We start from the raw sequence: 27,348 nt of genomic DNA on the forward strand, positions 1-27,348 counted from the left end.
CAACCGGATCGGGTCCGGGTCCAAAATTGGGACCCGAACAAAAAAACGGGTTGGATCGGGGTCACCTAGGACCCGACCTGACCCGACCCATTTGCACCCCTAATGCATCATTGCAGTTATCACTCTACCATTTGAAATACACCCCCAAGCTATATTTAATAAAAATTAATTTTAAATGTTATTATATTAATAATGACAATCATACTCACTCACCATATGATAGCCACCATGGCTGGATGATGGCTAACAAAAACGCGTTACTTTATTAATATTTTTTTTGGTATATTGACAGCTCATATTAATTTTATATAGGCACTATGAAAGAAAATACACTCAAAGGTGATGGAATATATATATATAAATAAATAATTTGTACAGAATTTTTTTTTTTGAAATGATGAGTTGCAAAAATCCATAGGTCTATTGGACTCCGCTACCGGCTATTTTTGAGGGTCAACGCAGCGGGGCATCTCTTGTTTTATTGCATCATCAGCAGTCCCAGGGTACGGGAACGCCTACCGCAACGCCCGCCAAGTCCAAGTCCAAGTCCGTCTCCCGTATATTCCTCGTTCTTTTAGCCTTAATTATAAGCCTATCAACTCCCTCTCCAGTCTTCATTTGCTGCCGCCCTAGATAACGTTAGTCATTTCCAGTGCCCGAATTCGTCGCAAATTCATTCCTGGTGCGTATCTATTTCACGATTTTTTTCCCCTCCTTTTAATTACATACCAGAAGATTTGCTGCGGGATCAGATTTAAATTTTTATTTATTTATTTGTTTGTTGTCTGGCTCATGATTTATCGCGAGGAATGTTAATATCTTCTTGTTCCTTTTCTTTTCTTGGGGAAAGAAACCCATCGAGGAATTGGGAAGTTTGGTTAATACAGTAATAGCAAGGGATCAAAGAGATGTTGATGGGCGCGTTAGATGTTTGACCCTTGGAGCTGTTAGCTGTTTGTTATCGGCTTTTATAGAATGGGATTGGATTAGGTTATGATGCCGAGGCTTGCAATGGGAAACTTCATTCCATTATAATGGATTCATACTAGCAATATATATGCCTTCTGTGTATAGAGATGTCGGGAAGACACGATGTTGGTCTTATTAGTATCTAATTTGGGATTTGCATTCGATTCTAATGGATTCTTTTTTTCCCCTGTTTCTTTGGACAGAATAATTGATCATTTTTTTTATAAGAATGGCGAGCAATGGAGTTGTTCATGGGCACTCACAGGAATCGGCCCTTTGTTCTTCATATGAAACTGCCATGGAAGCTCTTTCCTCCCTCATTAGCCGTCGCAAAAGGGGTGATGGATCAAAGAGGGGTGAAAAGTTCGATATGATGTTTAGGTATCTTAAGGTAACGTGATTTTGAATTTGTAGAATGATGTAACATATGTATTTGCTGATGATTTCATTTTTGGTAGTTCATTTAATTCCTCCATTTTTTTTTTCATTTGAGTTACCAATTGGTGAACGTTCTAATTGGCCCATCCCTTGACTTCAGAATTTTTGCTAAGTAGGTACCAAATAAGATGATTGTTCCCACATTAGTTAGATGTTATGAAGTTCTTAATGGACTTTGAAAATCAACTCCTCTAGTGCATGATAAAATTTTAACAAAAGAAGCACCTTTTGCAGAAATTGTCAATGGAATTAGATTTTACCAGTAAGCAAAAGGTCTTGATCTAATTTGTTTAGAAGATTAGCTTTGTCGGCAAGCTCCATCTCAGTTCTTTTAATGGGTGCATCTTTGACGTTATCATTATCAAGGGTTGAAGTTTTGGTACCGCTATGGTATAGTAGCATAATGACACATGGACACAATATGCCTATTTGTCGCAACTCAGGGCCTCACCCAAAATGGCTAGCTGGAAAGTATTTTTTTAAGTTTCTTAGTTCCGTATAAGTACCCAAGATCTTCTCGGCGAATAACTAATATGGGACCAAACACATGCACACATTGTTCCTTACATACTTCCCCCATTCAAGTCTTGACGTTCTCGTTACGTTAAAGGTCCAAATCCATTCAAATCTAATCAGAAGCATCACGATCGGCCTGTGGTCAGCCTCAATGATCCCGTGCTATAGTGTCCTCTGGTCCACGTGGGCTATCGGCCGGGTCCGCTCTGATACCATTTGTCACAACTTATGACCTTATCCAAAAAGGCTAATCGGAAAGTATTTTTTGGGTTCCTTAGTCCTGTATAAGTACTCAAGATCTTTTCGGCAAATAACCGACGTGGGACTAAACATACGCCCACACGGGTCCTCGCACCATTGGTGTTGGCACAGCACAAAAGAGGTGGGTACCATGTGTCAACACGATACCATACCAAGGGGTGTGGAGATACCAATATCTTACGGGTTTAATAGTATGATATGGCCGATATGCACTGGTACACGATGATAGTTAGATTCTTCATTGTCATTACCGTTGCTGCTCTGTTTCATGCTTATGCTTGAATTCCATAAGTGTCATCTCTTACCTAAAAGTTCCCTTTGTACATCCCCGCTAAGAGGAACTTTTCTAAAAGCACCCATATTATCCCCTATTTATAATCATTCATATCAGCAAGGCCTTACACATAGTTCAAATTACTAGCGCGCAGCTATTAATACATACAGACAATGCGCTAAACTTCCCACACACACATATGCATGTATATGTACAAAATTCTTATTCAAAAAATTCCAGCTCAGAAAGGAAGCCTACTAATCATGATGTCAATTATGTATTCCAATGGTGCTTCTAAAGTGACCTGCACCAGGCAGTAAATTTGACACATAAGCCTTTTTAGATGATATATGATTCATAGTCAAAACTAGTTGGAAAATACAGAAGATATCATTTCCCTCAAATTCTTATTCACAAGTCAATCGACATGCTTTGGTGTAGGTGCCATCAATTTCCTGTGTCATTCGTGTGAACTCTACCAATTCGTTATATCTGACAACACTGTGATAACAACCAGAATACTTGGTACATTTATGAACAATCATGCATATGTTTGTCTATAAGGATATATTTGCATAGTATGGACCATCTGCATATGCATGCATGAAGTTAGGATGACATTACCTAGACTCTTAGAAGATGTCGACATTAATCTATCAAAAATGTATCTGTTTCATCGAATTATATATCCACTGATAATCTAAACACTACTATAAGGAGAAAGCTATATGATTCACATCTGGGATGTTATTTGTAATGTAGATAATTACTATCAAATCTTGTTTGTTTTTTCGATTAGCTATTACTTTCACATATTGGTCATAAAGTTGCAACTTAGATCAGATGTCATTGTTACATTGCTTTCTTTTTGTATGAATTATTATCTTATTAAGCGCTGTTTTGATTGTTTGGGTGCCAACTGCCTTGTTCTGGTTTTTCCTAGACTAGAATCTAACTGTCATAGTCTTATCTGATCTGAAAAATTTTGGTGTTAAAACTTCCTTTTTCTTTATATATCAATGTTCAAAAATATAATTTACCTATTTCTATACAGAAATTAGATTTGGAGAAACGCATAGCTGGACTTAAGATTATCCATGTTGCTGGAACTAAAGGAAAGGTAGTACCCTTGTTATGTTAAAATTTCATGTATCTGTATATAAAACATTTTTCATTGGCACCTATCCTTAATGCTGTCTAATAATTCAATTAAGTACATATTTATCTGGCTTAATCAACACAAGTAAAGGCTAGTCAATCTTTTTAGTCCATCAATCCTTGTTTGTTTATTCTTTTAATATGTTAACCTTTGCTTGTTTATATAATGTTGATCCTATATAAGTTGAATGACTTGTATTCTTTAAGGATCCATATGGTTACATGACAAACTTGGGTATCAATTTTTCAGAAAACTTCAGACATACAAGATTGATATCGGGGCACATTGATCTTGTAGAATCAAATATAGAGGTCTTGAATTAATAGGTTGTTAAGGTCTTCTGCTTTCATGCTTTCTGACTGCAAAAAAAAGAAGAAAAAAGAAAAAACTGATGAAGATTATAGCTGATAAGACAGAGAATCATAAATTTGCAATTTCATTTTATTCTCTGTTTGCTTATCTGCTTCTTATTATCATAAATGGTTCTTGCATGGTGTTAGCACAATTAACTTTGAAGAGGTTATATTGTTTTGGGAACTTGCATCTTTTTAAGCATTGATTTATAATGCATTTTTTGTTTTGTTATTCTCTCCCTTTTTTGTCCATTTTTTTTTTAATATTAATATTCTAATTGGTTTCAATTTCTTACTTTTTTTGCTTTTCTTATTTGTTTATTCTCTCTTTTTTCTTTCTGACATCTATGTTAGGCTCACTTAAAAACATGATACCTGAAGCTTTATTTGATCAAATATATAAAGTTTCTTTATTCTAAAACGCTACCATTTTACCAATGGGCTTTCAACCAAAAAATGGAAAACAAAATAACAAAAGATACTACCATGTATAACTGTAAAATTGATCTGCTATTATTAACTCTACTTGGAAAAATTGGGTTGGAACAGAAACAAGTCAGATAAATAAATTGCAACTCATCACAACTCATTTTGATCTTATATCAGCATCCAAATGAAGAGGTCACCAAGCTGAGTTTCTGTGAGGCTTTTCTTTATCACAACTTTAATACACCTGGAGAGATGTTGGCTTGTTAACTTTTAGCCCAAGGCCAGTTCCTAGCGTGCACGGATCAGTTATCTTGTTTTTAATACCATCTCTATTTCATGTTAAATATATTTCAGATTGAACTTGCCATTGAGGATTTTACATGCATCAGTGCATCCCTTGTAATTTAGAGTAAAGTCAGTGCTCATTATTTCTATATCTGTTACTCATCTAGTATGTACATATTTTATAACATCAATAGCTATCTAAATTTAAACTATCTTTTACTAAAATTGATGCATGTGTGCTCAACTGGCTCTTTTCTCATAGAGTAATATTTCAGGGTTCAACATGCACATTTTCTGAGGCTATTTTAAGGGAGTGTGGTTTTCGAACAGGACTTTTCACTTCCCCTCACCTGATGGACGTCAGAGAACGTTATCGTATAAATGGGTAAGTATTAAAAAGCTATAACATGCATAATTGTAGGGAATTAGTTTGTTTTAAAGATGTGGCTCCGACATTTCCATCATCTAGATAGTATCTCTGCTGCTGATTCATGCAATACTATAATGTGATGCACAAGCTTGAATTTTTTTACCTAATGAATGCGTTGGAACAGTTTAGAGTCACTTTCAAATTTCTACAAGTGTGCAAGCTTTCATTGTGTTGCAATTATCACCTGCATGCCACAATTTTCAGAGGAGCCACTCCCATTCACATAATACTAAGTGCTCCTTTTGGAGACTGATATGCAATTCTAGCCACGTGATACCATAAAGTTTATGCTAGGGGATTGAAGTTATCTAGGATTTTCGCAATTTATTATAATACTTGCTAAAAGTAATACATGTATATGCTATTGTTATGTTAAAACCAAATGACATTAGATATGGCACACCATTGTTCTACTTTGGTTTCCAAAGAGAAGTATTTCTAAAACTTATTATGATTTGACTTTTTGATCATAAAATCTTAGGATTTGTGATAATGATGCAAATTCATATAAATCATATTGAGGTTTATGTGCACTATTAGGGGGTCACTTTTTTTTAGTTTGTCTTTGTCTGCCGGCAACATGAAATATATAGTACAAGAAATAAATGGAGTACTTTTAAAGTGTGCCCAACAAGGTTTTCAATACCACATCTCCCCGTACGCCGAGCATATGGTACCATACCTTTACCAAACATATATTCGATAAGGGGGACATATTGAGTGTCAAGATGCTGAACTGACCCTGTACTGAGCATACTGACATTGTACCACCATGATACCGGTACAGGGTCCAATGTGTCTGCATTGTAAATATGTTGTACAATGCTCTGTAAATGGGAAGCTGATCTTTGCCATTCAATGATTGATTATTGAAGAAACCAAACACACTTGCCTTTTAATATTCTGTTAACAGAACGAATAGTGCTTTCAGAGTTCTGATTAGGTTGGTTTAAAATTTTAGTGAATCAAGATATTTTTCAGAGATGCAGACTTAAAAATATTTCCCAGAATCACCATTAGTGGATAACATCATGAATAACTTATTCAGATGTTACAAACACATACTATGAATCCCATTGTAGGCACTTCCAAGGAGAAAGGCTCAGGTTTATGTTGGAGGCTTATTAAGAGGACAAGAAGGATTAACAAATCCTCTGTGGGAAGTTGTAGGGTGAGCATTTTATTTGTTTGGAGCTTGCAATGACAACAAATGTAACCATTGATGGAGCTGATCAATGAATATAGGTTTTAAACTGTATTCCGAATAGATGAGATAGTGCTTGTTAACATTGGTTGTGGCTTTGATGCAAGTTTATAATTAGTTAGGACATTTGTGGATATGATTAGAGTAGTACAGCAAGGCGTCCAGGTGGATATGTGGTAAAACTGCGAAAGATAGAACTAATAGTTAATTAAGTGTTCTGTGGTGTGGTGCAGGTCATAAAAGGCTCCATATTTAGGACAAAGGCAATTGGAGGAGAGGAAGGCTAAGGAAGAGCTAGATTATATCAGACAAATATATTTTAAACCATTATTATAGTAAGGATGTGAAGCTGACCATCTGCTACTGTGTTCCTATTTCTACTTTTCGATGAACAAGAAGGCCAATCATTTTTCTCTAACAAATGGTATTTCTTGGTAAATTAACAACCTCTATTTTTTTGTTGGATGGAAGGACACCAGTGCTTCCTTCGACAAATCATAACATAAAATACACTATAATCAAGTATATGTAACAGATCAGATTCATTTAGTTGAAATTATTCATGAGTCATTGCAAACCTTCATGATATTGGTATGTGATGACCGAGACAAAGATGTGATTAGTAGTGGAAATGCCCCAAGACATAAATTTTGGTCGAGGCTTATGTTAATCATCTAAGTATGACCTAATCTATTAACTTTTAACTGTTCTCGTTTGACATTTTCTCCTTAGCATCTGCCACTTCTTTTTGCTTCATGATGATTAGTGAACTTATCTTGCAGGTCAGATATATCCAGAGAAAATTTTCTACATTACTTTTGGGATTGTTGGAACCAACTGAAGGTGACCTTTTTGTTAATGTTTTTTTTTGGCTCTGATGTGCCTAGAAACTTCAGTCTACCATAGGCTGAGAAAAACAAACTCTTTTCTTTTGTTTTCTTTCTTTCTTTTTTTTGGAACATTTGGTACTCAATACATGGCAATCAAAGGTAGAAAAGATAAATTTGATACTCTGAATTATTTGCTATACACGTTCCAAAATCGTTATAGAGAGGAATCATGCTTATTTTGTCATTTGTTCTTAGGAGTTGACTATTAATTATGTAGTGAAGATAGATTTGATATATGTTAAATTTTAAGTAATCTTTTGGCAGATCTTGTGGTTGTCTATGTGAAATTAATGTGGATTTGATATATTTTAGTAATAATCTTTTGATATATGTTAACTTTATATAGATTTGATATGTGCTAAATTTTACATGATCTTTTGGCAGATCTTGTGGTTGTCTATGTGAAATTAATATTACCATCTTTTGATTCATTACTGACCAGTATCATATATTATGTTTTTGCTAACTATTTTTTCTAATATTAGATCCTATGTTGACTGATAATTGTGCTTGTTCTTTAAGATCATTACCATATGAAGATGTAGGTACTTGATAACTTCACCTATAATTTTTACAATAACAATGTAATTGTGCCCCAATTTTAATTATGAAGTCACCTGAAAAAATGCAAGATGCATCTTGATTTTGGTACAGCAATCCTTGCCTTTTGTGGTCCTTAGTTACTAGAAAAGAGAGTGGAGATTCAGCTGTGGGCATGAGAAAGCATTTCTCTCAAAGAAAAGGAAAAAAAAAAGAATAAGGAAACACTAATAAGGTGGGTGCGGGGACAAGATCCAAAGTGGGTGCAGCACTCTGATTAGAGGTTTATCAAGTTTATTCAAACTGAATGGTGGCTATCAAGTTTATTCAAACTGGACGTTACCAAGGTATGGTCATAGTCTATCAAGTTTATTTGAACTGACATGTGGAAGGTTGAGCAGACCAGATGGTCTAACCAGGTTTACATGAATGGTGGCTTTGGTTTGATTATCAAATTAATCAACCTATAACTGCTCAACCTGGACGGTTTGGTTCCAGGACCATTCGAACCATCCAGTTGAAATGAATGGCTGAGGTGAAGGCACATACTAATTTGAATTTGATTAAAAAATAAAGCAGAAACTGGTTACTTTTTGCTGACATAAACGGACATTGACTTCATGGATTCCATTTATGGTGAGAAGTCTATGTGGCTTATGGATGTTGTTGAGCCAAAAAGACATTCTGAATTTGTCTAAGAGTCAGAGATATTGCAGCAGTCTGGGATCATGGCTTTTTTCTCCAATGTGGTCATATGATCTATCAGAATCAATATCGCCATGTGATGCAGATTCCAAGATGTTAGGATCGTGTATGTCATAGGTGAGATTAAGGGCTTTCTGTCTGGAATGTAATAACAGCAGAGAACTGGACAAAATTTGGTTTTCCAAGAATTAAGGCGCCACTCTGGTTTAATTTATGGGGATATTGGAAAGAGGGTTATAAATCTTATAGGTCTAATGGAAATATTTCTATAAGTGAACTACATCTATGCAAAAGTTGATAATATATTTTTAGGTTTGATGATTCTAATGGGTACAAGAGGTCTAAGACGAGGGTTCCCTAAGGTCGCTACTTGAATATAAGTCTTGTAGGCAAGATTCACAATCTCCATATCAAATCCTATACTGGTACCATCTTGGTACAATGTCGGTATTGCCGGGTATGGAGGGTTGGATTGGCATACCGATACTCGATAGTCCCTCCGTACCGCATACCAGTTTGGTATGCTTGGTGTACACTAGTATGGACCAATATGCCATGCCATGCTTTGAGGCAAGGTTCGCTGCACTGGTATCGGAGGGCATATCGGCCGGCGATCAATTTGGCACAATATGGATTCGTGCCATGCCATTCCGGGACGTACTGACACATGCAGAGCTGGAGAGGGAGAGGGAGAGGGAGAAGGAGAGAGAGAGGAAGGGAGGGAGAGGGAGAGGGAGGAAGGGAGGGAGAGAGGGAGAGGGGGGAGAGGAAGAGAGCGAGGGCTTGAAAGCCCTCATTGGAACAGGAGATCCCTTGTTTTGCTTCGAAACAGGGGATCCCTATTTTTTTGCCGATTTTGAATCGAAATTGGCAAAAAAAAGAAAAAAAAATGAATCGAAGGACGGAACTGTTCTGCTTTGCCCTTGATATGGTTTGGTATGCCCTGAACAGGGTGATTTGAAGCGGTGTGGCGAATCTTGCTTCTAGGATTTCTTTTTTAGTCAAATGTGAGCAAAGAAATTGGTTTCTATGTCAGATATGACTTAATTATGCATAGATTTCACTTGCTTTGCAGTAAAAATGTGATTACAAGAGTTACAACAAAAATTATTAAATGAATGAGGAAGAATAGGCACCAATTTTACCTCAGAAATAAATCATATGCAAGATCTGATGTTCACATCAGATATGAAGGAAATAGATGCGGTAGCATAAATAAAACAGAGCAAGTAGGTAGGAAAGTAAAATGAAGAAGAAGAATCAGAGAGGTAGAGGGAACAAGTATGGCCGTAGGTGCTGAAACTGGCCTGCCTCTTTTCTCTTTCCCATGTCAGAAACAATTCTATGAGTTTCTCTAGAGCTGCCCCCCTTTTTCCATTTCTTATTTTATCCCTACCTAAACTCTTTGTGAGGAGGAAATGAGGACACATTTCATCAACAGGTTTTACCCTTCTATAAACAAACCAGCTGGCTACCCCAATCACTTTCCAGTTTGACTCTAAGCTGTACTTCTGAATCAGAGAAAACTACAAATACATGGAACACCCTTATTTAAATTGAAAATGGAACTGCTTTCGATTTAAATGTAATTTGTTCTACTATTCTTCATTTGAAGATGGTTCGACTGTCTGCTGGATGACATGCAATGATCACAGCTTTGAATTTATATCTCTGTTTTCTGAGGTGTAAAACTTTTAAATTTAGATGAACAATTTAAGAAACATACAAGGAAATGAAACACTTATCTTGGATGTTTTTTTTTTTTTGCAGGAGAAAGCTGGGGATGACTTGCCGATGCCTCCACTATTTCACTTTCTCACTTTGTTAGCATTTAAGATATTCTTGTCTGAAAAGGTTAACTGTACAAAAATTTGTTTGGGGTAGAGAGGAATATGCATGATGAACTGCACTTACAAAATCTAAGTGAAAGTTTTAAGTGTAAATATTACTTATGATTTTTGGGCTGATTCACTAGTAGTTGCAAATTTGGACAAATGATAAGTTTGCCAAATGCTATAGTTTTTTTGAATCACTATAAAGTAGTGGAACTTTTTCTTTGCTTGGATCAAATTAATTATATTAGTGAATTTAAATTTATCCTGATAATAGTGGCTTTTTTTAATCTTTTGTTCCGTACCGGTCCATACCGGTGCGTACCGGGCAATACCGTACCATATAGGTACCGAACTGGTATGCAATATGGGGGATGTACCAAGTTTTGGTACACCAAACCGACCTCTGTACCGTGCGTACCGACACTATACCAAGATGATATGGGTTTGGGGTCTTGTACCAAGATTGTGAACCTTGATATCACTATTGTTTCTTTTAATACTTTGCATTTCTGACCATTATTTCCCTAGTGCAGTTTATAGAGATACTAAGCTTGTTCCTTTTTGCTTTGCCTAAATGGACAAATATAAGTCAACTCTTTATTTAGCCTGCAATGTGGAAATTGAACCTTCCTAAACCCTCCAGGGTCCTAGCCAATGTCATTATCGTCATCCATAAATGCAATGATTGGTGTATTTGGCACATTCAGTATTCAGAAGATAGCATCTTGAAATAGGTAAACCACAAACCAGAACAGTGTTTTGTTTAGAAAATTTTTTGGACAAATTGGTCAGAAGACACTTAAGCAAGAATCCTCCCGGTGGAAGTGTAAGGCCTCTAGAACTAGGATGCTAATTATTGTCATGTTAGGATCAGAATGGGTTTGATCTGAGTCTAATCTGAAATCTAGAAAGCCCGAACTGGTTACTCGATGGATCGGCAAAAAATGATTGAAACCTGATGAGGTTACAAATTGGATTTCTGATCTGAAAATATGGCCTGATCTGACAGTCCACTATATACTTTGGGAGAGAGAACACGTGATCTCTTCTTCCTATCTTTTCAAATCTTGTAAGGTTTCACCATGGGACCTTAAACGGATGTATGAATATAATGCCAATATAGTGCTTATTAGATTATATGAAATATAAATAACTATCGGTCATTTCGAGCCCAGCCCAAGTCTGTTCCAATTATTGGATTGGTTATTAGATTGAGTTTCCATTGGCTTGTTTGATTAGAAATTTTGACCAGACCTTCCAAGGTGGGTGGAATTTGGAATGGATTGGGTCAGGATCCAGTCGATTGATAGTCCTGTTTAAGATTATTTGAAGCAGTTTTTCTTAGTATTTATTGAAAGATTTGACATTTATCATTGTAGTCTGCATTATCTTCTTGACTCTTGAAATATCTTTAGATTGTGAAGGATATTGAAGAACATGTGAAAGAAATCTGACTTGCGGATCATTCAAAGAAGTTTATGAAGTAAATTGTTTGATATGGCTGGAAGAGAAAAGATGAATGATATGTTACAGCACCATTGTTAGAAAGTAGCAAAGATTTCTTTTCTTCTTGAACCTATCTGCCTGAACTAGTGTTATGAACTTCTGTCTTTGGGGATTAACATTTTTCTGTTTCAAGCTAAAGTAAGTCAATGGTGCTCTTGAAGTATCAATATTACCATGGTAAGAAAAGTGCACAAAATAACAACTTGGAATTAATACTTTTTAAAATAAATTATTTTCTTTATAATGTTGTAATTGTTACTCATGGTTTAGAGTTTCTTACATGTGTTAGTACATGAATTTCCAGTGATGCATAAACAGAAAGAAGTAAAGAATGATGTATATTAGAAAAAAGACTTCATGTTTGTAAAATTCTAGGATATGGTATACAGTACTGGAACATGCATATTTATCATTTTCAGATCGGGAAAGATGGTTTAAAACTTTAAATTATATAACAAAGTTGTTTCTGTAGCATATCTGTAGGTTATTCACAGATGAGGTGATCTGTGTCTCTTCGTTGTTTGGTTGGTGCATGTGTCATGTAAATTCTAATATGCTACAGTTGTTTTTAAGCAAAGATGCGAGACTAATATCTGTTTATCTATTCATAGTCAAATTACTAGGTAATGTTGCTAGGTAGTGCAGACAACTGTATAACACTGCATTACATGCAGGAAGTGAAAAGTTGATTTGTTTCATTTGAGAACTATGTAGAATGAAGAATTCAGTTCAAAATTTTGGGACTTTGCATCAATGTAATGTTAGTTTGTAAAAGTAAAAAGGTAATCATGATCATTTTTGTAACAATTGATATAACTATTTTCAGGAAGTAAATGAGATCTAATTTGTTAAAAATATAATTTTCTGACTTCTCATTTTTTTCAAGAAAAGCTTCTCTCTCTCTATATATGTGTGTGTGTGTGTACACATATATCATAACATATCACAATAAGTGATGATTTCGTGAAATTAAGCTGAGTGACCATCTTGAGGTCTTTGCATATCCAACTGGTTCCCTTTTCTCATTCTACTGCTGGTTATCATTTTCTGTGAGATTTTACTAAAGCCTGCTTCTTATTATATTTGAGAGCTAGTATGACAGCTTTTAATAAATGATCTTGATCTGACCAAATTAAGTGTAATATTAGCTTTAAATTACCCATTGTGTTGTTCAGTTGTTAAGGTGAATTATTGTTGCTTGTAGGTTGATGTTGGAATTATTGAAGTTGGTCTTGGGGGAAGATTTGACTCAACAAATGTGGTATTTATTTGTCTTTCTTGTTTCTTTATTAATTGAAGACAAATTTCCTGCAACATTGCTTTATTATTTCTTTTCTAAAAACTAGGATTACCAAGGCTTGTCCCAGTTAGGTAACAAGTCATTCATGTTGGGCTACAACCCAAATTAAATGGGAGAAGGAATAGGTTGAGGAAGTCAAATTTAGATTTTCTAGGGGTTGAGTGATGTTAATACTCAATAGCAAGGTTTGCCATTGCATACTGCTTCATACTGGGTGGACCGTACTATACTAGTATCGAACCGAGACTCGATATGGGTGGCGTATGGAGTCTCGGTATACTGAACTGCCCCCCATACTGGGCTTCCTGATACTGTACTAGCATGCTACCAGTATGGAGTCCATTTCTAAGATTGTGAACCTTGCTCAATAGGGTTCTACCTTTTTTATATTGTATAAAGATCATACTAGATTTCATTAAGTAGGGTTAGTCAATATCCAATTCTATGCAATCCAGACCTGTTTTGCTTAGATAAATAGTAAACAAGTTCACTTTTACACCCAGGCTGAACTCTTCAGTCATGTTTTTGTCAGGCTTTCACTGGACTTGATTTGCTTGCAGCCTTATGCATAACTCTGTTATTTTCCTTCACCTACAGCATGAAGATCTTCTTTGAATTGTAATTTTCAGGTTAAGGAACCTGTTGTCTGTGGCATAACTTCGCTTGGGATGGATCATATGGAGATACTAGGTAAATCCTTCCTTCCAAGTGGAGCCCCTTTTTTTTGCAACAAATTTACCTTATTGCTTCATTTTTTCATGAACGAACTTTCTTCTGATGCCTCAGTATCGGTGTCATTGTGGCCTAAAAAATTAAGTTTTCTGCTGTACTGTGATCTTTTAGTTTATAATATTAAGGGCATTAATGCTTCAAGCCAGCCAAATCAGCCTTAAGGCCTCATCCAACAAAAAATTTAGGCTTATGCTTGAGTTTTAGATTAAAAACCATTTTAGGCCAAATCTGCACCTGAATTTTAAAATATTTCAAGCTCTTAAATGCACAACTTTGAAATATTTCAAGCTCTTAATGGCACAACTTTGAAATATTTCAAGCTCTTAAATGCGCACATGCATCTATATGTGTGCGAGCATGAGGGTAGAGCTATAACACACATAGGTGGAAAAACAAGGAGTTTACACGCATTAGTAAATTCAAAGCTGAACAAACAAATATTGAGTTATCCTATTAAAACTATAGATTTGGGACAACTTGATGGAGAGGCAAGCTTCTCTCAAACAAAGGATTTTTCATTTATTGGCATATTAGACCTTGTAGATCATATCCAGTGACTTGGATTTCCACTTTGTAACCCCCCAGCTTTGAATTTGACATTTTTATAAGCTCTTATCTTTCAACCCTATGTGTGTTATTCTCAAACCTTACATACATACATGCATGCTCACATGCATATGCAACTTCATGCAGAATGAGTAGATGTCTACTCAGAATGCTCACAGCACTCCATACTTCTCACCCAAGCGATGCCAAATGGGTCTACGTCTTCATACAAACAGCCATCAATATCAGGATTAAGAGCTCTTTCATTGGAGCTGGCCTCCATCTAGGCTTATGGACTTCAGAATATGTGAAAACTTTTACTGTTGTCCATGTTATCCGAGTGATAAGAGCTCCTTCCTCCATTGAAGAAAGCTTCCATCTATGCCTGGAGACATTATGACACTTGTAAAAGTTCTAAATGATGCTCCGTCTTCTGTCAAAGTATATTTTTTTATCCTTCATTTGAGAAGGAACCATAAACCTAAATTCCTCTTAATACACAACCATAAGAACTGTTGAGATCAAGGTTCAAAAAATAGCACGCTTACCTTGTATCAACCAAGGTTGGGTACAATACGCATCATACCATGTGCTGCGACAAAAGGGATATTGATATGTACCCTTGAGATGACCAGTAAGCTCCTGGTATTGTCTATTTTGGCCTCCAAAATTCACTTTTTTTGCATTTTCTCTTGTATTCTGTTTTTTTTCTTATTGATATGTTTCTGTAAGCAATATGATAAGAGTATCACTTTAAGTGGCCTAGGCATGGTTTTGATGCGTTGAAGTTTTTTGCTTTGTTAGTTTATTACATAAAGTCACATAACTCAACTTAAAATATGTTGAAAACATATATGTACTAAATTAACAATTGAAATGCAATTAGGTTACTGAAAATCATTTAAAACAATTGACAATTTGATGAACCATACTGCTTTATGTTTCCTAGAAGACATTGAATTAAAATTAACAAAGGGATTTTGCTTCTCACTATGCTTGTTCCCACTTTGAAATGGTGAACAACAAACATTAAAACCCTCAAATACCCCTCCCCAAGTGGGAGTATTCAGTGCATTGCTGGATTGGGTTAGCTACAAGTCAAGCTCAATGCACCTTGAGTCAGATTGCCCTGCTACTGGTTCACCTGCATTACTGGCTCCTGATTGTATCAGGATATGAACTCACTGATACAGGGCTGGTATGGGCAGTATTTTAAACTTTGGTTGGGGAACATATCCCCCAGTAGTCTCTTATTTTTATTCATATTTCTTCGACATGCTGGATCAACTTCATGTTTCTTTTTGCAAAGTTCTTGCAAAAGGTGAATTGCACTTTATTATGCAGGATGCTAATTAGGAGGCCAAGATGTCAAGTTATGAACGTGGTTCAGTGTCAAAATCTTCTCCATTACCTTTGTCCAACAAAAAAATTTGCCCTAATTGTATCCGTCCCATACCAAAACCAAGCACTAGTACACCAGTTAGGCCCTGTTTGGGGGAGCTGTTGGCAGTAGAGCTGTTGGAAGTAGAGCTGTTGGAAGTAGAGCTGTCTGAAGTAGAGCTGTTATAAAAAGCTGTTTGCTGTTTGGTAACTACATTCGTAAAGTGCTGTGGTACTTTGTTTTGTGTTTGGTAAACAAACTGAGAAAGTACTTTTGTATGACAAAATTACCATAAAGGACATTGCATAGTATTATACAACAGAATATAATAAAACATAACATAAATTAATACATAAATATACGATATAGTATAATATTATTGTAATATAAAATAATATTATGTTAATATAGCATTAATATTAAATTATTAGAGTAAATTAATATTTGGTAATATAACATAATATTAAATTATTTAACATAACATATTAATGTATTATGATATAATGTAATATATATTATATTTATAGTATAATACAATAATAAAAGTATAAAATATTATAATTATTAGTATAAATTAATTTCTCATAATATAACATAATATTAAATTATTTAAAATAACATATTAATGTATTATAATGTAATGTAATATAATACCATATTTATAGTATAATACAATAATAAAGGTATAAAATATTATAATTATTATTATAAATTAATTTTTCATAATATAACATAATATTAAATTATTTAAAATAACATATTAATGTATTATAATGTAATGTAATATAATATAATATTTATAGTATAATACAATAATAAATGCATAAAATATTATAATTATTAGTATAAATTAATTTTTCATAATATAACATAATATTAAATTATTTAACATAACATATTAATGTATTATGATATAATATAATATGATATTATATTTATAGTATAATACAAAAATAAAGGTATAAAATATTATAATTATTAGTATAAATTAATTTTTCATAATATAACATAATATTAAATTATTTAACATAACATATTAATGTATTATGATATAATATAATATGATATTATATTTATAGTATAATACAAAAATAAAGGTATAAAATATTATAATTATTAGTATAAAATAATTTTCCATAATAATTTTTCATAATTTTTCATAAAATAATTTTTCGCGGTCTAGGGGCTCTTCTTCGTGGTCCACGCTCGAGGAGGACCTCAGCGTGGGCCGCGAGGTTGATAATAATAAAAAAAATAATAGATTGATTTTGGAAGGTATGGAAAAGGATTAAATTTTTTTTCTTCTAAAATGTGGTTCAAGAGATGCATACAAAAATTGAAAAGAAAAATACCTTTTCTTACGGAAGGGGGTCTGACATTAGGGTTCTTAGCTCCAACAGATTTTTAGGTTTATAAAGGGACAAACTGTGTAATTATGTTATTTTAATATGGGTATTTTTGTCAAAAATACATCTTTCTGAAAAAGCTGAAACAGCTTCCTCCCAAAAGCTCCAAATTGGAGCTTCCTCCCAAAAGCTGTTTTCAGCTTCCCGCAAAAGCTGAAACAGCTTTTTGAAAAATTTACCAAACACAGTTTTTCATCTAAAAGTACTTTTGGAGGGCCAGAAAGTGCTTTCTGGCCCTCCAAAAGCTCCCCCAAACAGGGCCTTAGTGCCATCACTAGGAATAACATCTTTGGGCGTAAATATTGCAGTGCCTCTGTGAAGATCTCATAGGAAAGATCAAAACAACAGAACCACAACACGCCCACCCCCCACCCTCACCCTCAAAAAAGTAAAAAGTGAAAAAAAGAAGAAGAAAATACCCTACCCGATGACTGGAGAATTGGTGGTAAGAGATTTGTTAAAGGTGCATCACTCCCTTATTCTTCAGTCATCACTTGAAGAGAATTTTGTATTATGATACTAACTGTGTTCCTTCTCTGTAGTGGTAAAAGTGGAATTTGATCCTAAATTTTGTTATCGCTCTAATGTGTTTCTTGATAGTTCCTTTCTCTTTTTTTTTCTTCTTGTTTTTGTTTTTCTATTTGGCTAGATTTGGGCTTGATCATGATACCTGGTGCTAGTGGAAGCTTTTGATCAAGTCTTCTGCTGTAATTGTGTAATTAGACCTTTAGGATTTCTTGTGCTGATTCTTTGTTTGTCTTCAGCCATATCCATTCTATTTTCAGAAAGTTACTGTATTAAGACTTTAAGTTACTGTATTAAAACTTTAATGTGAATCAAAAGCATGGACAATTAATTTACATGCAGGAGATACCATTGAGAAAATTGCTTCAGAAAAGGCTGGGATTTTTAAGGTAAGCTCTTGTCAGCATAGTGCCTAACACTGGCAAGAAGCTGGTACCTCAAGATGGATTATCTACTACCTTTTTTCCTATTTTTACTATCCAATTATGTAGTCTTCATTTCAAGAATTTTCTGAAAAACATTGATGTCTTCCCTGCACATGAAGTCCAATGTTCCTGCATATACGGCCCCCCAACTTCCAGAGGCAATGTTTGCTCTTCAGGAGAGCGCATCCACATTAAAGGTAATTACATTTGCCTCTACATGGATTCTATAGTTTGGTTCGTTGTACCGTACCGAATTGAATGGTGTGGAACGTATCGTACCGAATCGAACAATATGGGACGTACTGTACTGTACTAATTTAGTACCGATATGCGGTACGGAAGGTGTACCGACACTTTGTACGCCGAAGGGGACCCCGTACCAGGCGTACTGACATGGTGATAGGTTGTTACCGGTACGGGCCCGGTACCAAGATGACGTATCTTAGTTCGGTTACTAGACCATTTTTTCTTCTTTTGGAGATTATTAATTACTATAGAACTTTGGAATTAAGGTGCAATACTGATTTACTTCATAAGATATAGTACTTCCTAGGATATCACATGCTCAAAGTATATTGTTACAAATACTTGGATCTTGTTATTCATGAAATTTATTTCCTCAAGTTTAATCTTGCCAAGTTTATTTTCAATTTGAAGCGAAAATAAGGCCATACATAATGCGTCCATTCTCACTAAGTGCAGATTCCTCTGAGAGTAGCATTGCCACTTGATTCCAAGATGCTGCATGGATTAAAGCTTGGCTCAGCTGGAGACCACCAGTTCATTAATGCTGGTCTTGCTGTTGCTCTTTGCAAATGTTGGCTTCAAAGAACTGGGCATCCAGAGCTTCTTTCAAATGTAACTGTAAGAAACCTGAGTCCTTATTGACCTTTTTGTGGACATTGTATTTATTTATGACTAACTTCCATAATATAGAAAACTTATAGCTCATTGATAATAAAATCTTGACTGAAATCTGTTGGAAAATAGGATAACTTGCTACTATGTGGTAATTGAAAATAAAGAACATAATACTGAAGTTTAGAAGATCAATACCTTCCAGGTTAAATATGATACCTAGAATAAAACAGAGTGCTTTCTTCTTAGTTTGAAATTTGGAGTGCAGAAGTTAAAAGCTAGCCTTATCATTTGCTGCATTAAAGGCCACTAGTTTAGTTATTTTTCATGCACCACAATAAAGAGGTCTCATCTAGATCATGGTTACCTGCAAAGTATGATTTATTAAGTAGTTAATGCAGAATGTTAACAACAAGCATCAACTTAGAATCACAATCCTATTGCATGATCTGCTGAGTGGATTAGAACGCTATTAAATGAAGAAAGTCACCCTCCAGATTATTCATAATGAGGTGGTAATTAGTTTTGGTTGCCTATTTCCACTTTAATGATACAGAAACTTGAGATTTTCTCTGTGCACTTGGCAGATGTGTCTGAGCTCCTTTTTCCTGACTCTTAATGACATTTACCTGATGGATGGGTCTCTTTTTTATGCAACTATATGTCGATATTATTTAACTTTCATTTTATGAATATCCAACAGAGGAAATTGTTTCTAATATATCAAACTGGCAGAGATTTGATAATTTCCAAAATAGTCTTAGGATGTTACAAATTATGATCCAGATATCATGTCAATAATTGCATCACCTAATGACAACATGGTAATGGTTGCCGCCAAAATCTGAGCTGAATTGCTGAGGTCGGGTGAAGACCGTGGTGAAGCAGTGAGGTCGGCTCCGAGCTAAAGAGTTCAGCTGGAGGAACTCTTTTGGTGTTCTGTGTCTAACCTGAAATTAAAAAAGAAAGTCCACTTGCCGAAGTATGTCTTGTGGGGGGACTCCCCGATGCTTAAGTCGGTCGATTTTGGTAGAATAGGGAGAAATTTGAGAGTCGTAGGGTGGAGAGTGTGTGAGAGCTTTGAAAAGACGTGCCTGGAGGTCCTCCTGTGGCCCCCGATATAGAAAGAGGGCTGACATTTGTTACCGAATAAGGTGGAAGTGAGCCTTAATTGCTCGGTAACAATCCTTACGTTGTGCACGTGGAGAATATTAACTACATTGATCATGGATTCATGATCAGTCTGCTTGGGACGAGCCGTAACCACCCCTCAATTGGCGGGGTCACAATTTCATGGCGGTTAAATACGCTTGAATTGGAGACATCGCATATTACCGCTGGTCGGCCAGCTCGCTCTAATTGGCTTGACGGTTCAAGTTCACACCTTGGTAAACATTGAGGTCAACCCTTTGGTTGACTACCGTGGCTGGTGACTCATTGGCTGCTAAGATTGGCTGGTTGACTACCGCAGGTGGAAAACAAAACCGGGGAAGGGTGAAGGACGCTTGCGTGAAGCCCTGGAACCGGACAATATCTGGCAGGAAAGTCCCGTGTTCCCTCCTCATGTGGCTCCCATGTGGGCACTAGGTGCCTCATGTGCCCCGCGCAAGCGGGAGCGTGACAGTTTATGCCAAGGTCATCACTTCGTCCTATTACCAAGGTCAGATTGACGAATATACTCCACATCAGTAATCATGGATCCCTTAGTAAGGTTCTGCACATACCAAAAATTCTGCATCAGGTAAAACTGTAGATGTCTATTTTAATTATTAAATTTTAACTGGGTATCCAAGGTTTTGATATCATGATAGGAATACAAAATGAACGATTTTGGTCAATGTTGCTTAAGATGACAAAAAAAGTATGGTACGTGTGGGAAATTGCTTCAGAACATTCTGCCACTTTAGTATGATCAGTTATAAATATTAAGTACTTCTGTAATTTAACTTTTTTTATAGCTGATTTCTATCTAATGGTCATATCAGGAAGACTTAGAGGCAGCGTTACCAGAAGCATTTCTAAGAGGCCTTTCTAGTGCCAGTCTTCCTGGTCGAGCTCAAATCATTACTGACAAGCCAGAGAAATCTGATCTAAAGTCAGAATGGGACAGAAATTCTGGTGATTTGATATTTTACTTGGATGGTGCTCATAGTCCTGAAAGCATGGAAGTCTGTGCAAGATGGTTCTCCAATGCCATAAGAGATGACCAGCATTCTATAAAAAATGACCTTGTCAAAGAATGTTATGGGCACTATAATTCTCAACATGATAGTAGGCATAGTAATGGATCTGACAAAATATCACAGAAGGTGTCGTATTCGTCTATTCTACAGCACACTTCAAGATCCTTCTTCATATTATGTCAATAATTTATTTTATTTCATTCTGTTTCAAAGTATGAATTTCTAATCTGCATTGTTGAACTACTTTTGTAGATTCTTTTGTTTAATTGCATGGAAATGAGGGACCCTCAGCTTCTGCTTCCTAGGCTTATCAGTACTTGTGCTTCAAGTGGTATCAACTCTCAGAAAAGTGACCTGCAATATTTCAAATGTTTTTTTTAACTATGTCGAATACATATAGCATGTTTTGACCTTCTAAATTCGGGGCCAATATTTTTCTTTCTCAGACCATGTTTAGGATTGAGAAAACTTGTGTGCTGTTGGGACATGTAACTGAAATATTTTGAGTACATCAGCGCAAACTGAGAACAAGATATTGGATATTTATGCTATATCACTAGAACTATTGTCAAAGTATGCTCTGAAGTTGGACGTCAACCCAAAAAAACTGAAGATTGTAAATGGGCTCTGTAGTGGCCTTTATCAACCCACATATATATTTGATTTTTTTTTTTCATTAGTTGGAAACGGATAATAAAGGAACCCTGCATAGGGCTATTCCATGAATCCAACAAAGGCACAAGTTTTTCATTGTAATATATGGCCATTTCCTAGACAAAGTAAAACAGAATTAGATATTTCTGGTTGTCTTAAATCTGTAGAACTTGAAAGTTGAAATTGAACTTTCTACCCTGCCTTTGATTAATTCAGAAAGAATGGAAGCAAACATGACATGGTTCCTTTTTTTCAGATTGGAAACATGGCATGGTTCATTACCTCAACTAACTAATAGATTTGATCATTTTCTTCATAATGTTTAGCCCTCTTAATCTGGATTTTAAAACTCACAACTGTTCCTTTCAAGGAATCAAATGCCATCAGAATGGGACAATACCACCGGCGTACTGTCCCAATGGAAACTTGGTACTAGTACAACCCTCAGGATGCCGAAACTGATTGGACCATACTGGTCTATTCCGGCCAGTATTGACAGTCTGTACCGATACCCTACCAGTTGCTTTTCATTTTTATTGATTTTAAGAGTCTTGGTATGTACTGACTATATTGATACTGTACCAGTACTTTACCATTCCAAGACAAAACCGATATATGGGGTTCAGGACTGATATTTAAAACCTGGTTCCTTCCCTTTGCCTCTTCTCAATGCTTCAGAAAAAAAACAGTCATAAGGACCCCCCCCCCCCCCCCCCCCCCCTCCTCTTTTTTGATGAAAACGTTATGAGCGGGAGATAAGGAGGGGAAGGTTCCTATAACCTACACATAAGAACCTTTGCAGAAACTTTTAGAAATATTCGAGTCAGTACTAGCATGATGGTATCACCATCACTGAATTTTGGAGAAAAGGATAGCAAGCTTGAAAAATCCCACACTCGTCCACTTATTCATTATCAAAGATTCAAAATTACTAAAATAAATTCATTTTGAACCAAATAGGACAATGTACCCCTTATCTCTTAAAAGTTTTACCCAGTCTCGTTTTTTTTTTTAGGACTTCATCTACCATTGTTATGTGGCAAAGGATGCAATTGGAAGAGAAAACATTACAGTTCAACTGGTCTAAGCAATCAATAACAATGTTAATGTATAGATTTACCAGCTTTCATCATCAATAATATTTATTTTTGTTGGCTATTATTTGAAGAATGGCATGTTATTATTTGTGTAACTCACAGAAGTTCAGAAGTTCCTATCATTGTTAAAATTGCCCAGTCTCCTGTTGACATGATGAAATAAGATGTTCCATAATATCCAAATTGCAGAAACAAGCATCTACTGCCAAATTCTGTATATGTAGATTTTGATACTTTTTTTTACAAGAAAATATCATATTTTGTATTTGAATAAAATATACTAGTGACTAGATACTTTAACTAATGTTTTTATTTTGAATGGCATATAAAAAGAAAAATTGCATATTGAAAGTTCCTCCAAACTCCAGAAATGTGCAACTCTGGTTTATGTTTGGTTGTTGTAATTTATACATGAACCTCAGGCTTTTTTTTCCTGCTGAAGCCATTGTATTATTGACATTTGTGTTATCTCCCGCAGGTGTCCGTTTCTCAAAAGCTCTCTTTGTGCCCAGCTTGTCGACATATCATAGGGTTGATTCTGGTGCATCAGTAGTGACACCTGATACTTCAACAGATGTGTCGTGGCAGTCAACCCTCCAAAGAACTTGGGACAAGCTAATGGATGGAATAGGTGTTATATTTTTCTGTGTTGATTTTATAGTCCGAGATGCAGGCTGTTTTACATTTTAATGCATGTTGGCATGCAATATAAGTAGTCAAACTTATGGCTATTCATTTTTTAACCTCATATATGCTGGCACAAGTGCACAACCATTTATGTCAAATCCTGGAACTGTAGAATCCCTGCCTATATTCCCACATATCTGCTTTACTCTCAAACCATCCTATGAGCCACGATGCAATACTCAAAATGCTTACTTTTTGGTAACTTTAATCTTTTTTTTCATGATTAGTTGAAAATGAAGATAAAATCCATTTGCTATTTTTTCATTTCCAAATTAATTTGGAGAGTATTGTTTATGATAATAAGATGGGGGATCAACTCATTGCAATAGTTTGGGGCAGGGTCAGCGGAACCGTCCCGAAACGGACGGTTCAGGCCGTTCCGAGCCGTATCGAAGGCTCACCGGTACGGTTTCGGCAATGGAAACGAAAACTGTTGCCGGAGGCGGAGAAGGAGAAGGAAAGAGAGAAAAAGAGAGAGCGAGCGGGGGAGGGAGGGAGAAGGAGGAAAACCAGCGGAGGGCCGGTGGAGGCCGACGCCTAGGAGGGAGGGGAGGCCGCGTCCGGTTTTCTTGTTTCGAACGAAATAGGGGTTTGACCACCAAAAAACTTGTGATTTTTAAGTGAAGTCTGCAACCTTCCGCCCAGGCGTCGGCGTCCTTCTCACTCCCTCCCTCTCTCTCCCTTCTCTCTCTCTCTCTTTTTCTTTCTCCCACGGTCTGTGTCTCTCTCACTTTTGTCGGTACAGGTTCGGCACGGCACGATGCAGGCTCGTACCGACTCGTGCTGCCAGAGAACTGGTATGGTGCCTGATACCGGTTCTGTTGACCCTGGTTTGGGGCTTCTTGTACAGATTGTGGCATATTTAGTCTCTTTTTGTTCTTTTTTTTTTCTTGTATAGTGATCTCCATATTGCTTGTTAGGACTCAAGACTGGCTATACGAGTGAAATTGATCTTATCAGAAATAAAGTGGTTATAAGTGATCAGAAAATAAACCTTCACAATCCATGATACTCAAGTCACTTGCAGAACTCTTGTAACTGTATCACTATTTTTCTGCTTTATGTCTTTTCAGATGTAACTAGTGGCAATGCCTGCAAGTTTCAGAACTTTGAGAATTCACCATCTTCTGAATTTCTTAATGGTGATCCTTTAGAAAAGTGGGATCCTCCTGGTAGACATTTTGCTCCCAGTGCAGTCATTCCGTCGTTGCCACTGGCGATAAAATGGTTAAGAGACTGTGCAAAAGAAAACCCTTCGCTCCGACTTCAGGTAAAGCTACTCAACCTATGGTCAATGACAGACACACTTAAGACGAGATCATGGCTATTATTTAATAGTCTATAGCAAGGGCAAGAATCTTTCCCCCTTCTTTAGGTCAGCAAAATTTTTTCACATAAAAATTGTGGGATAATGAAGAAAATAATGATGGCATGATCTCTTCCCCTTAAAATTTCAAAATAGTTGTTGATGCACATAAAACGGGACAAAATTAAAAAGGTGTAAAAAGAATGTGACTCAGCTAAAATATTTTTGTATGGTAAGAGGGCCAGCCGTAATTTGAGCTAGGAATCGGGCACTTCCTCCAGCAAAGCTGCTGAATGACCACCTTGTCGATGGTAGGGGAAAGTGACCATTAACTTACTAGCATATGATATGCAGCGGTAACTGCATTTATGGTTTATTTGGTGCCACCACCCCGTATATCATGGTTTTGATTATATTTGTCTATGCGTGGGGGGCCGCACGCCGCAACAAATCTACACATCATGCTTTCTGAGATGCAGCTAAGATTTAGCTGAACAAATTGAATATCTCTAATTTGAAATTTAGTCCGTATTCTGAAGGTGGTTTGTTATGTTGGACTGCCGCAGGTTCTTGTGACAGGATCCTTCCATCTGGTAGGCGACATCATGAAGCTTTTGAGGAGATGATTGTAACAATTGAAGTTCTGTTATTTTCATTCTTAATGTGCTCTCATGTTTGATGGAGGGGTATTTAGGATGATCCAGTAAACTGTCCCTTTAGCAGTATCTTTTCATTGCATGACTAATACAAAGTGGCAGTGCCATGCTATAATCTAGATGATTTTTCCCCACCTTTAATCATCATTTATTATAATTGTTCCTCCATTATTTCATATAAATGGAAGGCTCTCTTATTTGTCCAAGAATTTTCTGTGATGGTTTAGTACCAATTTTACGTAGAATTAATAGTATCTGAAAGGAGTCAATATTGGGTTGTGTGAACTCAAACCTATGTGATGTTTAGTTTTGGAAATCAATTATTCTTCTGTTTTTTCCCTCCTTGTTTTCTGGTTGTTGGTTATTCTTCTGTTTTGTATTGTATTGTATTCGTTAGCGACATTGGTAGAATGTTTTCAGGAAAGGCTGGGCTGGACTGACTTTGCCTATTTTGCCTTCTGCTTGAACTCTTGAACTCCTTCTATGGGTTTTCGGGCAATGCAAACATTGGGCTGTATGGTGGTTATTCGTGTTATGGTTGATTGCAGGGAACCTAAAGGCTACAGTTAGCCAACTAGTTGGTGAAATTCAAACAAGAAAAAGATCATTTGAAACAGGGAGCATGGAGAAGATTATTATGCTATCAGCACATATATGTTTTTTGTTCTGTTTTGTTTTGTTTTTGTTGTTGTGGAAGAGAGAGATCTTTATTACCTAGCAGTATTAATTAATTATGGTGTTGCATATGGTAAGGTTTTTTTCTTAGTTTTAGAGTACTACAGAAACCTGACCTCAATTCCCCTCGGATTGTTCAAATCTTGTACTGAGTTCTATATCTTGCTGATTTTTAGCATTATCACATAAGAGTGTTGTACATGACGTTGTGTCTTTGGCCTCATTGTGCAAGTCCCTCACCATCCTTAGAGCATTATAGTTAATTAAACAAGCTTCCATGTTCCATGTACTTGATTCGCTTGATATTTTCATTTATATTCCACTTGTAGTGTCATGAAAAAGCACCACACACACTACCTATGTTCTATGTCCCTTCCAAAATGCATGCACAAATATAGCCAACCATGACGGGTCTGCGTGCTTGCAATTTCTGCATGTTTTCCAAAAAGGTTAGTGGTTTGCTTCAAATCACATTGTTCATCACATATCTATAGCAAGCACCTCATGATTTTTTGATAAATTTAATGCAGTATAAATTATAAATGAAATATTTGCATTTAAGCCCCACGTATTTGCACATAATGTCCCTGCTAACATTGTACCTTTAACCTTCTTTTCATGAATACATGTGTGGAGCACGTGCGAAAAGCTAACTTGATTAACTTGTGCCTTTATCCATATACAGAAATTATATCCTGTACGGTGTGTACAACATAGTTATATATATATATATATATATATATATATATATATATATATATATATATATATATATATATATATATATATATATATATATATATATATATATATAACTACCAATCACAACTATTTGTTTCTATTACAATGCATCGAAATGAGTGCTTTGAATGAGGCTCACAAGAATGAGCAGTTGTTATCAGCGGCATGCATGGCCACATGGTGTATGCTGTGTAGGATATAATTTCTCTAATATACATGATACTAGTGAACAACAATCAGATATATATATATACACACACACACACATACATACGTACGTACGTACGTACATGTATGTATTCAGATGAAACTATATGTAAACTGGGGTAACCTTACTCCAATGGGAAATCTATAAACCAAAAGAATAGTGGTATCCCTCCCT

At 35.9% G+C, this 27,348-nt stretch overlaps 1 protein-coding gene across 4 annotated transcripts; it reads left to right on the forward strand.

Moving 5' to 3' along the window:
• Window positions 1–416: 416 nt before the first annotated feature.
• LOC103714678 (folylpolyglutamate synthase) lies at window positions 417–25,732 on the forward strand. Of its 4 annotated transcripts, none has more exons than XM_008802031.5 (16): window positions 417–682; window positions 1,173–1,360; window positions 3,513–3,578; window positions 4,960–5,069; window positions 7,101–7,161; window positions 10,224–10,307; window positions 12,999–13,055; window positions 13,724–13,784; window positions 18,027–18,073; window positions 18,229–18,306; window positions 18,812–18,973; window positions 20,953–21,276; window positions 21,403–21,481; window positions 23,380–23,532; window positions 24,662–24,858; window positions 25,461–25,732. In XM_008802031.5, exons 2-16 carry the CDS (start codon window positions 1,199–1,201, stop codon window positions 25,518–25,520), a joined length of 1,701 nt encoding a protein of 566 aa, XP_008800253.3. In that variant the 5' UTR covers window positions 417–682; window positions 1,173–1,198; the 3' UTR covers window positions 25,521–25,732. The 4 variants fall into 4 exon arrangements, with proteins under 4 accessions (XP_008800253.3, XP_088570109.2, XP_088570107.2 ...); XM_088713981.2 differs by having other exon boundaries at window positions 476–682; window positions 4,947–5,069; XM_088713983.2 differs by lacking the exon at window positions 1,173–1,360 and having other exon boundaries at window positions 456–682.
• Window positions 25,733–27,348: the final 1,616 nt, after the last annotated feature.

The sequence above is a fragment of the Phoenix dactylifera genome, chromosome 17 (genome assembly GCF_051530095.1).
Source record: "Phoenix dactylifera cultivar Ajwa chromosome 17, Ajwa_hap1_PhDact_Kaust_v1.1, whole genome shotgun sequence".
Classification (NCBI taxonomy): Eukaryota; Viridiplantae; Streptophyta; class Magnoliopsida; order Arecales; family Arecaceae; genus Phoenix; species Phoenix dactylifera.

Excerpts from the sequence above, each read along its gene's own strand:
- LOC103714678 (XM_008802031.5), top strand. The coding sequence starts at position 1,199 with ATGGCGAGCAATGGAGTTGTTCATGGGCACTCACAGGAATCGGCCCTT. Across the intron at positions 21,277-21,402 it reads CTGACAAAATATCACAGAAG|ATTCTTTTGTTTAATTGCAT; the intron begins GTGTCGTATTCG and ends CTACTTTTGTAG. Across the intron at positions 23,533-24,661 it reads CAAGCTAATGGATGGAATAG|ATGTAACTAGTGGCAATGCC; the intron begins GTGTTATATTTT and ends ATGTCTTTTCAG.